Raw genomic sequence first — 14,110 nt, 5'->3', positions numbered from 1 at the left:
AAATTACAAGTTTACAATGGTTCCTGGTCTTACCTTCCGTTATTGGTTTGCTTCTGGTGATCCACAAAGCGAATCTGATTTGACAGTTGAGAGTCTGAGACTGAGCGAAGAAAAAAGAATGGAGTCTGAGAAGGAGAGAAGAGGCGGAAGAGAAGGGTTTCGTGAAATATGCGATTAGGTTAGGTCTTTTACTCATCACTTCAACGGCTGCGATAATTCATTCTAGGTTAGAATTAGATAATCTAAGGGTTAGGAATCCTATGTTAGTTTTGGGCGGGTGGGTCGGTCGGTTCGGGTGACGGAAGTTTCTACCCGCAACCGACCTAACATACGGTGGGTTCTGGCGTGCCTCACCCATAGTCAACCCATGCCTAGGTGGGTTGAATCGGGTGCGCGTATTTTTCGACGGATGCGGGTTGGGTCGGATATGTGCAGCCCTACGCAGGCGAGATACAGACCGGCCGAGTATTTTCGGGTATTATTTACACCCCTTCTAAATCCAAAAATACGGTTACAGATATCAACACGCGACTCGTGTCGGGATCCGTTTTTCAAACATCATTCCGATTTTGTCTCCGCAAACTGCAACAAAAAGAAAAATAGAAAAGAAAAAACTTCCTCCTTCGAACCCTAAACTAGGGTTACTCTGAAAATCCCTTCTCCTCAACACAACGGGGAATTTCAATATGCTCCCATTCGAAATCATTGCAGAAATTTTATCTCGTGTACCAGCAGAATCTATCCTTGAGTGCAAATCAGTATCAAAACCTTGGAGAAATGTTGTTCAGCATCCATCCTTCTCACAAAAGCACTTGAATCATATCAATGATCTCGATTCTGATGATTCTGCAGGTAAGTTGAGTTTGATTTTGTATACAAAATGGTCTGGTGAAGAAGTAGAACCGTTTTACTATACTGAGTATGATGAAAATTTAAACCATTTTACTAGAACAACAAGGATCAATATAAAACCTCTGTTTGGAATATGTGATATCCTTCATTCATGCAATGGTTTAATCTGTTTCAATGCATTCCTTGAGAATTATAACCCGCAACCTGCTTACATCTGTAATCCCATCACCAGAGAGTACATTGCCCTTCCAAAAACTGAAGGGAAAGCCTTGTTAAATGGGTTTGGCTACAGTCCTTCGACCAATGAGTACATAGCTGTTAGAATTTTTAGTGACAGAAGAGACCCAAATTATGGAATTATTCAGGTGTACACTCTTGGCTGTGGCATTGGATGGAGAAATGGTAGAAAGATGGACTATGATGCGATGTCTTTTAGTCCACGTGGTGTTTTTGCGAATGGAGCTATTCATTGGGTGGATGGCAAAGAAACCATTGTTGCCTTTGATTTGGCTGATGAGGAGTTTCGAGAACTTCCATCACTCCCTTTTTTGCCACAACTACAAGCTGGTAATCAGCTAATTGTTGTTGGACTGCAGGCTCTAGGGTTTTTTTTTATGTGCGTGTTGTCACAATGATCAAATTTTTGACATATGGGTTTTAAATAAGAATAAAAATAGTCATGATGCGATTTGGAGTAAAGAGTTCAGTAATATCAATGGCAAACCATTCTCCTTTACAAAGAGTGGTGGGCTTCTATGTTACGATCATCGTGAAAGAAATGTCTATCCTTACGCTCCAAAAGCTTCATCTTCAAGAATGCTTGGGAATGTTGGAAAGAATTTTAAATCTGGAGTCCCTCACAAGAACACCTTAGTGTCACTGAAAGCATTAGGGGAAGAAGATACGAAACTTATGGATTCAAGTGAAAGAGTAACATCTTGTGGGGAACAAGAAACCAGTGATCTTTCTCCAACAGAAAACAAGGAAGAAATAGATCTCTAAACGAAGATATAGCGGTATGTTTCCTTCTGATTTTTAGCTCTTACAGGAATTAGATAACATCAAGTCTTTTCTGAACAAAACTTAATTGCCAATTTGAATTATTGTTAGCTTTTAATTAACCTAAAATGCTGTGTTAATTCCAAATATTTTGTACAAAGATGATGTTGAAGTATATGCAGGAAAAATCATGCAAACTGATAGCTTTCTCTGTGGTTCTTAGACATATAATGTTTGGTTCCTACTTCTTAGCATCACTTCATAAAATGCTATCATTTTGAGATTAGTGCGTGATTTTAAGTTGTTGAATTTGATGAGTATAATAATATATGAAAGCAGCTGTTTGAATTGAAAAGGCATTTTTATCCCCATTCATAAGTGAATGATATAAGATACAAATAACAAACTCTAGCAGGCAGAACCTTGTCATTGTATAGATATGTGGTGATGCTTTTGGATAAAGACAGTAGATTTTTGGAGATAATCCGTAAACATGCTTGGTTTGTCTAATACTGCTGAGTTTAGCTGTTAGTCTTAGATTAGCTTTTTTGGTGTTTAAGGCAAGATACCTCAACTCTGCCTACATAAGGATCTGTGACAGAATTACTTTGGCAGAGAGTAATTGGGATATCTCTTTTGATTGGATAAGTTCACCCGTACCTATTGGATATTCACATATTTTATCTATGCTTTTACCGTTGTATATGCTGTGATATGAGAATCTTACATTCAACAACTTCTATATACTGGTTTGTCAAGATTGTATGTGTACTTGTATGGGCTTATTCTTGCTTTGTGTGGTTGTGATTATTCTGACTAGCGTCTTTTTTCTCATGAACATGTTATTTCTTATAGTAATGTTGTTTGAAGAAATCCACTAACCTTAGAAAATCCGAATTTAAACACCATGACCTGCCTTGCATTACATCATTTAAGAGGATAATGAATACTTCGGGCTATTCACATTCAATGCAGGACTTTACTAGCTCAAATGAAACCTAGTATTCCAACTTCAATGATTGTTTGCATTTCCTTTACACTCTCATAAGTACCTTGCATGCCACCTTAGAATCTTATCCTCTAAGTTGAGCATACAAAACAAATGTGATAACCACTTCTGTTAGTTGTCACCAAGTTGGGTCACCTGTTCATAACCCTTGTTTGGCAAGGTAACAATGATTGTTTTTATGTTAACGTTACATGTTTTTGTTTCATTAAACTAAATGCATTAGAGGATGTGATGCAGACTTAAGTAAATGCAAATTCTCTTATGCAAACAGAAATGGATGAGTAGATGCATGGATTTTCTTTAGAAAAGTAGCATCCATAGTTGCACTATAGAATCTATTTGGTTCCAAATTGTGCTAGGCTACTGAATTTAGTTAAGTACTTCATTCGTGATCAACTATCTGTATGTATAAATGGTGATTGTAGCTTTTAGTAAGTTTAGCTGAATAAGATGCTTCCATGTGTTCTCTGGCTGTTGGTGAAGTACAATGAAGCTTAGTATTGTGTTGGAATACTTTATGTTGATTTTTAGGTAATAAATTTATATGATTTTAGGGAACAATGAAGTTATGGCTTTGTTAGAAAGAATAAGGAAAGAATGGGTTTGTTCGGAGGAGTATTGGATTTATATAGGCAGCTGAAGCAATCTAAGTATGGAATTTTAAAGGAAAGAGCGGTTGCTGGTGATGCATGGAAAGTCTCTTGTGAAAGTGATGGAAGCAGATGAAGTAAACAGGAGAAAGCCAATATGGTCCAATTTTTTATGTTTTTGTATGGAAAGAAGGAAGTTTCCTGCTGATATAAATTTGGAGTTAGTCTCCCGAATTACGTTTTCTTGAGCATGAATAATTGACTGTAGCCTGTAGGAAGAAGAAATTTTATTGGGTTACCTACTTTAGTTTTCTTCTATATTTGGAATTCCACTGATTTGTTTTTTTTTTCTGTTGTGTGTAGGTCTTTGCTGGCTACTTCCAGGAAAGTGGAGTAATATCTTGGTGGAAAGTCAAGCGCAACACTTAGAGATTTCTATGCCACAGTGCAATCAGTCTTACAACCGGGAGAGAGGGGATCCTGGGTTTCTGCACGATTAAAAGGGCCAATTAATATCGATGGTAATGGGAAAACATCCCTTCCGTCAACTTTTCCGTTTTTTCCTTTCAAGGTTTGCAACTTTTGTATATTAGGCTATGTCACCATTAGCAATACTTGCCAATGTATGTCTCCTAAGAGAAGGTTCAGTTTGGGGTCCCCAAGAACACGGCTTATCCCCCTTAATCTTTAGAAAAGTAGCATCCATAGTTGCAGAATCTATTTGGTTCCAAATTGTGCTAGGTTACTGAGTTTAGTCAAGTACTTCTTTCGTGATCAACTATCTGTATGTATAAATGGTGATTGTAGCTTTTAGTAATAGTAACTCAATAAGTTTAGCTGAATAAGATGCTTTCATGTGTTCTCTGGCTGTTGGTGAAATACAATGAAGCTTAGTATTGTGTTGGAATACTTTATGTTGATTTTAAGGGAACAAGGAAGTTAAGTTCTACTACAATGTTCTATGACTGTACAACTGGGATTATGCAGCACAATCAAATATTCAGTAGCTAACTCTAATGGAGGTAATGGAATGAATGGCTTTGTTAGAAAGAATAAGGAAAGAATGGGTTTGTTCAAAGGGGTATTGGGTTTATATAGACAGTGCTGAAGCAATCTAAATATGGAATTTCAAAGGAAAGAGCGGTCCTGGTGATGCATGGAAAGTCTCTTGTGAAAGTGATGGAAGCAAAGAAGTAAACTGGAGAAAGCCAATATTATGTATGCAAAAATAGGGAAGTTTCCTGCAGATGTTTTTGGAGTTATTAGTCTACCAAATTGCGTTTTCTTGAGCACGAATCATTGGCTAGGAAGAAGAATGGTGAACCGCGAAAACCGCCACTATCAATCCCTAATTCGCTGGTCCCACTAAACCCACCCCAGCTGTCCTGCGTGGGGTCCACTGGGATCCATTAAAAAAGATCTATGAGTGCTTATCCGACGTTCGGTTTTTGGATGGTTTTACCCACACAGTCTGTATAGAACCACTGAATTTTTATTCGGTTACCTACTTTCTTCTATAATTTGGAACAAAAGCTCTTGACTAACCTTGTGTTTGAACCACACGAAAACTACCAAGACACGACAACTTCCATAAAATGGGATCCCCTGTTATCCTTTACGGGCCCTACCGGAACCATATCCAAAAATTTGTGAGAGAAAAAAGCTGAACTCGGCTTTGGTGTGGTCCGGTGCGTCGGTATGTCCAGAACCATTCAATTTGGAAATCCACTGGATTTTCACCTGTTATTTTCGGGGAAATTAGGGGGAGACCCAAAATAAATAATATTCTCATTGTCAGGCCCACAATTAATTTTGGATACCGTGACACCCATAATTATTTTCGTGACACCTATAATTATCCGAAATTATTAAAAATATCTACATGACGGTTTATGCATCCGCATGATGGGTTATGGATACTATTTTTTCAGGGATAACACGTTATGCATCCTAAATTTTCAGGGGTATAATTGCCAACGCAACTTGGATATAACATATCTAAAAATCCGCGCCTTAAAATTTTACAAATTTTATTTCGTTGGAAATCATTTTAAGAGAGCTACACAACGAGTACAAACAACAATATCAAGTTTTTGTTTTTCACGAAAAAAATCGAAAATGATCATCATTTTAGGCAAAATTTTCGAAAACTTGATACATAACCATTATGTAGCCACCAAAAAGGATGCATAACGCATTATGCAGACGTATAACGAATTATGCGACATTTTCTCCACTGTATAACAAGTTATGTAACCATTGCTTTAGTGCATACATAAAAAAATAGATGCATAATGCATTGTGCATTTATTTTCTCGATGCATAAAAGATTATGCAACAATTTTCTCGATGCATAATACATTATGCAGCCGTATTTTCGGATGCATAACAGGTTATGCCTCTATTCTCGCGACTGCATGACATGTTACGCTGTATTTGTTTTTGTTGGTTTTAATAGTGACAAAAAAGTTGTTGCATGATGTATTATGCAACTGCTTTCTGGACTGCATAACAGATTATGCAAAAACTTTTGTAGATGCATAACAGGTTATGCAACCGTTTTCAGGCATTTTTACAAACACCCTTTGCACATCTTGTTGGTAATTCAGAGACAACAATTTTTCCGTTGGATGAGTTCTCTTTAACCTGCAATTTTACATTCACTCGTAACCCATCATTCATTTTCTTTATAAACTCCTCACTTCTTTCTTCTTGACTTCAAATCTCTTTATGGCAGCACAAAGCAATCACAGACAACATCTTCATATGTACCACCATATATAGCAACCGAATGTTGTTATCGTCTGCCTTAACATCTCATAAAGAAATCACCATATTTATCGTCTGCCTTAACATCTTTATATTCGATTCCGCCAAAAAGAACGCTTGTAATTTGATATCTCTAATGAGACTCACCAAGATTTTCTTTTTGTTATCGAAGATTCTTACATTTCGTTCTTACCATATGTACCACCATATATAGCAACCGGATGTTGTTCCATATTCGACTAAGTCTCTCATCTCCCCAGTTAAACTTCCAAGCCTTTATAGATGTAGTGACACTTTGGTCCCATGTGCAACGAAAGTGACACCCTCCAACAAAGTAATCTCATATTCTCTGGAATCTCCAACATTTATAGAACAAGTGCGAGCTCGTTTCAATATCACATCAGTACTCGTTAGCAAATAGCAAGCTTCAGACTCCTCGTCCACAGGAAATAAAAAGTCATGCATACGCATCTAATAAAATCTTAAACAAAGTTTTTAATTAACACTTAATGTTTCAAGCTAATGATATTGGATTAATAACATCAATAAGATTTTGGAAGTATCGGGAAGTGAGTTAGTTGCCAAAATTGAAGAGCGTCTGAAAATGAAATTGTGGTTTTAAAATCTGCAAGGCAATTGAAACTATAGAAAACCTGTCTCATTCCGTTAAAGATTCAAAAAAACATTTATTTGAGGAAATTATTGTGGCTTTCGGGCCATTCCATGTTATTTTAACAATGTTGATTGTACATGAGTCTCATATTCGGATAATCTTTAGCATTATGGGATATTGGGCACGAACCGATATATATTTACTATATTCTTTTTTTGAGGCCACTTTATTTTGATTTTCTTTCTTTGCCTCTACAAAATAATGAGAAGGATTCTCCAAATACAGAAACATAAATGAAATTAAGGTTCTAGCTTTGTTCATGATGCTCTCCCTATAAAGGCAAATCTATTTCGAAATATGGATGGTTTTCATAAGACTTGTGTTTTATGTCATTCTAATCAACCTGAGGATGTAGATCATTTATTTCTTTACTGTTTTTTTTCTCAAGCTATCTGAAGAAAGTTTCTTCCTCAACATTTTTCTTCCATAATGCAGCGTACTACTGTTTTTTCTTGGATACAGAATTGGCAGAATCAAGCTTCTACTATTCAGATTCTCACTAATGCCACGACTATTCACATTATAGTTTGCATTATGCATTTCATTTGAAAACATAGATGCAAAGTCATATTTGAGAACATCACCCCTAACCATACTCTGTCAGCTGTCAGGTTAATTTTTATATGAATTATCATCATTTAGATACTGCTTCTGACAATTTTAATCATGCTATTAGAGTTAGGTCTTCAGAGCATCATGTTTGGCATCCTCCTTCTTTGAATGTGTTGAAAATTAATATTGATGCTTCTTTCAAATCTAAAGATTTGGTAGCTGGTATATTGGTATATAGTTAGAAATCATGCAGGGAGATATGTCATGGGAAAGGGATCAATAAAAAGAGCATCCAATGTTCATCAGGCAGAGACTTGGGAACTTGTAGAAGCAATGGAGTTAGAAAAGATTAATAGCTGGTATGAGGTTATCTTTGAGACTGACAACATTAATATTAGTTCTTATATGTGTTGGGATTTGTTCCGTATACAAAACTACATGGCTGAAATTGGACTTTAGGTAGCAGTTTTTGGAGCAGAAAACAGTGATCTAATGCTATCAAAACCGTGGCTAAAGGCCTATTTCGGGATTAAAGTGTCTACGAGGTTTGTTTGGATTAGGAAACTTGTATGACGGTTTGGAGGAGTGTTTTCCAAGTTTAGGGGTTTTCTAATTAATGTCTGAGTCTATTTTTAGGAGTTCTAAGACTTGGGGAGCAAGGATTTGTCTACTATATAAGAGGGCTTATATTGTGAGTAGAAATCTATTCTCTTGGTTAATTCTCTTGTAGAATCCTCTCTATTTATGAGAGTGTTTGGGTCACAACCATTGTGTCCTATAATGATTGGTGATGGGGGAAAATCCATGTGAGAAGAGAGACTTGTAGTGAGAACGGGTATAGGAGAAATCTAGGGTTTCTAGGGTTCATATGGGAGAAACTAGAATTCGTGATGTTCTTCGTGTTCTTGTCTAAAGTCGAAGCAACCATGGCGGTAGAGGTTTATGGAAGAAGAAAAACAAAGGAAGAGGAAAACTCTTCGTAATATGTCTTGTTGTTTCTAACGTTTAGCGCTAGTAGGTTACAGAACTAGTTGATTATATGAAGTGTGTCTATGTAATAACTTGTTATGACAATGAAGATTCTCGGGGTGGTTTTGGCCATGGATGTAGCCTACAAAGGTGAACCACGTAATATTTATGTCGTGTGTGATTGTCTATTATCGTGTTGATTATATATTCGTGCTAGTATTATTCGATCATGCTTATCTAAAGTAGGATGTTTCATGGAATTGACTTCTACGAAAATATGCCGGTTCGAGATGAACGTAATCTCGGTTTCCCGACGATATGAAGAATCACTCTACTCTCCCTCCCTGGCAGAGTGTTCCTCTACTTAGGAAATGTATAAAAATCTATAATCTTAATGTAGTGTGGCAGTGTGTTTTTGTTTATAGAGATTGTAATAAACCATCTGATGCCTTAGCTAAGGTTGCTAGAAAATATAATCTTTGTGAGGAATGGTGGAATGATCCATCTGACTTGTTAATTTTTCACCTGGATCATGATGTAAGATCAGTTTCTACGTAGTAAAGTGTGCTTTGTTTAAAAAAAAGCTGTAGTGGATTTGTGATAGCGGAGGTGATGCTCCAGCTGGTGGTGGCGGGGTGTAAAAATTGGTACCGGTAGATCAAAGCCAATAAACACGTCACACGCTTAGAACGCGGCACATTTTCAAGAATTTAGGACATAAACACGTATATATATGTTCGATGACTATGATATAATTATTTTGTACATATACTGAAAATTTCGATAGTTATGTCATTTATTCGAATCCTAATTAAGACTGTATAGAATAAATAAGGATTAGCACATTCCATATGTGAACACCTTACAGGCTTACACCCATGGCCATGACTATCACAATGATCCATCTATATATATATACACGCGTCTAAGATTCCAGGGGTACTTTTGGTAAGTGGTGAAACAAATCTGTGCCGACAGCTCGGTACTTCAACTTGATTTCATCTCCTCCGTCGTCTTCGCCCAACTCTCTCCTCCTCCTCCACTACCAACAGCTTTCGTCCCTTCCAAATTGAAGGATTAAGCATCCAACATTTTGATTACAAGTCAAAGCAAAGCAAAGTAAAAGAAGGGAAAAACCTTTGGAATTGGGGTTTAAACGAATATTTTCTTTTAATTTTTAAGTGATTTTATCCTAAATTCAAATTATTTTTCCTAATTTGTTTGGATTTTTCTTTGTTAACTCCTCCCTGTTTCGGAAGTTTAAACTTCCATTAGAACATCTTTTTTTCTTTTAATGGGAAAGGAATTTCATTCAACCATTGCTGACTAATACAGAGTTTTCCTCTAACGAGGGCCTCTAAGCTGGGACACCATCATCCCATAATTTAAACTGGACACTAGTACTAGTATTTTTTTTGCTAGTTCATGTGCTATACTATTTGCTTCTTGGAACATGAGAAACAAACCGCTTATTGAATTTTTTTTAAAAGATAACGATAGTCTCTAATTATTGAACTAGTTGTCCAGTTTATGGGTCCTTGAATTCCATTCAACGCACTGATTACATTAAAGCAATCTCCCTCAAGATGCAGATTTAGGAGACCTTTCTTCTTTGCCAATTTTACTACCTCATATGTAGCTAACGCCTCAGCTTGCTCCTCATTTTCAGCTACCAACGGTATACTCCATGCCCCTTGAATTCCACCTGCATCATCAATTATTATTAGTCCAGTTTTCATTCTTTTAGTCAACTTATAAAAAGAGGCATCAAAATTAACTTTATAATATCCAGACTACGGAATAGTCCACAGTATCCCATTAACAGAGGGACTAGTCAGACTTCTATTTGACTCTAATCTTCTTCTATTCTCTTTTTAATTTACAATATCGTTCTTTATTCTTGTCACTAGATTATCTACCTGAATTGGAGCAGAATCCAAAATTACAACACACCTCATCTTCCATGTGTGTTAGAGAGTGTATCATGCAATAAGTATCATATCATACATATTCCCATTAGTATTACCTAAAATTCCAGAATTTATCCAACTTACAATCCAGTCATTCAAAGTATTCGTGTTAAGCTGTGACAAGAATAAAGGGTTCATAGCAGACCAAACATGTTTAGTAACATTACAATTCACAAGTAAGTGATCATGTGTTCCAGGCACACTATCACATAAAACACACATAGAATCTATGTTATTAATAAAATTTGATAATTTATCCCTAAAAGAGTGGCAACCCTGCAACATTTCCACAAAAAATATAAAATTTATGGTGGAAGGTATAACTTCCAAAATTTTTTCATCCTTGATTATTTAGACATGCATTAGTCACCTGGAGATTATAATCTTTATCTGCAGCCTTGTAAGCACACTTAACAGTGAATATACCATCACTGGAAGGTTTCCAAATGACTCTGTCCTCACCGCTAATAAATATTCTAATTTTCATAATTTCTCTAACTAATTCACTATCAAAGAGAGCATTTAATAATTCAATATTCCAGTCAGAACTATTAGGTAATATTAGTTGATAAACAATACTCAGACTAGATGGAGAGAAAGTACTTGATAATAGATTGTCTAACATGGGACCCACTTGTTCTTTCAAATTGAGATTTTAGTACCATTTCTTACCTCCCAATAATAATTCTCCCTAATCAATTTTGGACCTCTACATATTCCCCTCCAAGCCCATGATCCACCTTCCCCGATACAATGAAGTGGGTTATGGTCAAGGAATTATGATCCGAGCCTAAGGAGAACCAGGATCGGTTTCTCGAAGCTAACTTAGCAAGGAGTGCCTCATTTAATACCAAAGTTTTTTCTAATGTTCATACCTCCCTGTTCTTTAGATGTTGTTACGACATCGCACTTCCTAATGAACAAACGTTTTTCATCATGTTTTTTATTCCACCAAAAGTTCCTTTGAATCCTATCTAACCTGTCTGTAAGTTTCTTAGGCATAGGAAGCACATCAAGGTGGTGAGAAGAAAGAGTACCAAGAACAGATTGCACGATGACAGTTCTACAAGGTTGGTTAAGATTCTTACCTTTCCAGCATGCTAGCCTCACTGGAAAAACACCAGATAAGTGGATAAATGTCTCCATTTTGTTCTACTGTATCAACAAAGGAACACCCAAATACTTATCCTTTAAAGATAAAGTTTTGATATTTAGAATCTCAGTTATCCTATGTTTGACTGCACTACCATTTCTGGGATAAAAGCCATCCCAGATTTATCTAGGTTAATGGACTGACCTGAGTATCTACTAAAATTATTTATGATACTATCCAGAGTCTTGGCACCCTTAATGGTTGCTTTAGAAAATAAGATACAATCATCAGCAAAGACAAAATGTGTAACAGGAAAGCAAATCCTACGAGTTTTAACCCCTTGGATTAAGTAATCATTCTCAGATTAATAAAACTGGCCAGATTAGAGCATACCCAAATTAATTGAGGTATACAAATTTTGTTCCTAACCAACACAATGGGGTAAGGGGTGTCTAAAAAGTATAGAGTTACCTTATTGCCCCTTTTTCTTAGATTGTGACACGTGTCTTTCATTTATTTATTTTATTATTATTATTATTATTTTAGAGCATTGCTCGGTTCAACCCGCCAAATCTTAGAAGTCGCTTGATTAGAATTACTAGAGTCAACTTTGTTATGTTAGACTAGGAAGTCTAGAAATATTGAGACATACAAGTATTACTCTGAAGACATGGAATATTCTGAAGACATATCGACATTAGAGAAGACATTATCCTTCTACTTGAGGTTAGTAATACAAGAGTTGACTTTTTTTTCATTTCTATATCATTGCTTCCAAGTCGTTTAGATTGAAAACATAATATGCGAAGTTATATACATGAAACTCTAGTATTAGATACTTGATCATCTTATTATGATCAAAGTGTCAAGGAAGAATATATAGGTTGTTTTACAACTTAGGTATATTGGATTACGAAGTATAATTCTTATCTTTTGAACTTCGTAATTTCGACATAAACATAATTTTTATAACTTGTTTATAAGATTGTGTAATGAACCTAGGATTGGTTTCATGCTTAGAAAATTATGTATGATTACATGAGTTTTAAAAAGTAAACTTACGAACTTGTTTCATAGTTGAAAGTAATCAATATGATTGGTGGTCCGGATTTCATTGGAGATATATGGAAGGACCGATCCATTCTTATGTTGGGAACCCTGTTATTACCGATCCTTACCTATGTTGGGAGTCAAGGTAGTACATATCCTAACCTATATGGGAATCAAGATAGAACCGATACTTACCTACATTGGGAGTCATGGTAGAACCGATCCCCATATGCAAAACTGATTTCTCTAGTCACATACATTTTGGGGTTTGTGTAATTTTGAAATTTGGTTTTGGAAAATAAGGAAAGTCCAATAAATTGACATAGTGAATAATTTAAACATGTGCATAAACCTTATATTTTATTGTTCAAAGATATTCCTTGATACTTAAGGTGATGTGAGGTGCCAAACATGAATGTTTGAGATTCTTTTTGTTAAGATTTTTGAATATATATACGTTGTTTTTCTAGCAAGAAATACATACCTATGGAAGACATATTAGTCAAGAATCTTGTATGCTAGATAATATTGAATGGTATCCAATAGGGATTTCGGTTATCCTGTTGGATATTGGTTGAATTAGACAAAATAGAATCTAGGTGCTTTATTGCATATCTTGAGAATATTTTCGGTTATAAAAATTCCTTATTTCCAAAACTACCTTGGTCTATAAATTGTGATGTTTGTTCTTCTTACAAAATTATCATGAGGAAGATACTTGATGTTGTAGTCACTGTGGTAGCCAAAAAATAGTATTACTTATAATACTATCTTGGATAGAAGAGTAACCTAATTAGGCAAAATATCTTACGTTCCGCTAGTTTAAAGACTTCTTTGGGATCAAAAAGCGTCTACTAGTAGCGTTGGTGGTAAACTAGAATCAACATTATTAAATTAATTTTCAAGTTATTTATTTGATTGACTAATGGTTGTTAACTCTTGACTACACATAGTTTGGTTATTCTTGAGAGACTTCTCTTGTGACATAAGGCCACTCAAACAGGAACAATAAATCGGAGGTAGTTCAAATATGTCTTTGGATCTGATATTGACTTGTCATCATAAATTGTTAATAAACTCCGTTCTACGCGTGATCGATCATAACTTGGAATTAAGTTTGGTTGGGAAGGGACAATAGATATTGGAAAATTGAAGAAAATAATACTTCTTATTGGTTTCGTATCTTTGTGATTTGTTTCGTGCACAAACTTGATTGGTTGGTATTAATGGTAGATTTTTGACGAAGGCTAAGGTTGTAAAATTTTAGTTTTGTATATTTTGACCTAACTTCAGATAAATGTATAAAATTCATATTTTAGAATTTAGATATGAAAGATCATGTCATGATGATCTCTAACTGAGTGTGCAGCCTCTTCAGAGTATGCATGAATATGTAATTATCCAAGTCTCTCAGTTGAGCTTTCAATATTATGCATGTTTTATCGTTTATACTGAGCAATTATAGTATACACTTCTGTGTAGAATCGAGAATGATTGGACGGCTTCTAAATGGATTAACCAATATTATATAGAAATAATGTCTTCATGATGTCGCAAATGTTCTCTGACTATACAGAATAAATG

General features: G+C 35.5%; 1 protein-coding gene across 2 annotated transcripts; it reads left to right on the top strand.

Annotated features, from left to right (window-relative positions):
- The first annotated feature begins 609 nt into the window (after positions 1–609).
- Positions 610–4,735, top strand: LOC113319093. Of its 2 annotated transcripts, none has more exons than XM_026567380.1 (2): positions 610–852; positions 3,814–4,735. In XM_026567380.1, exons 1-2 carry the CDS (start codon positions 687–689, stop codon positions 3,948–3,950), a joined length of 303 nt encoding a protein of 100 aa, XP_026423165.1. In that variant the 5' UTR covers positions 610–686; the 3' UTR covers positions 3,951–4,735. The 2 variants fall into 2 exon arrangements, 1 of the variants encoding a protein (XP_026423165.1); XR_003345079.1 differs by lacking the exon at positions 610–852 and adding an exon at positions 1,495–1,868.
- Positions 4,736–14,110: the final 9,375 nt, after the last annotated feature.

This window comes from Papaver somniferum, chromosome 10 (assembly GCF_003573695.1).
Source record: "Papaver somniferum cultivar HN1 chromosome 10, ASM357369v1, whole genome shotgun sequence".
NCBI classification, from domain to species: Eukaryota; Viridiplantae; Streptophyta; class Magnoliopsida; order Ranunculales; family Papaveraceae; genus Papaver; species Papaver somniferum.
The sequence above is the reverse complement of the archived record's forward strand: the minus strand, read 5'-3'. Positions and strand labels throughout refer to the sequence as shown.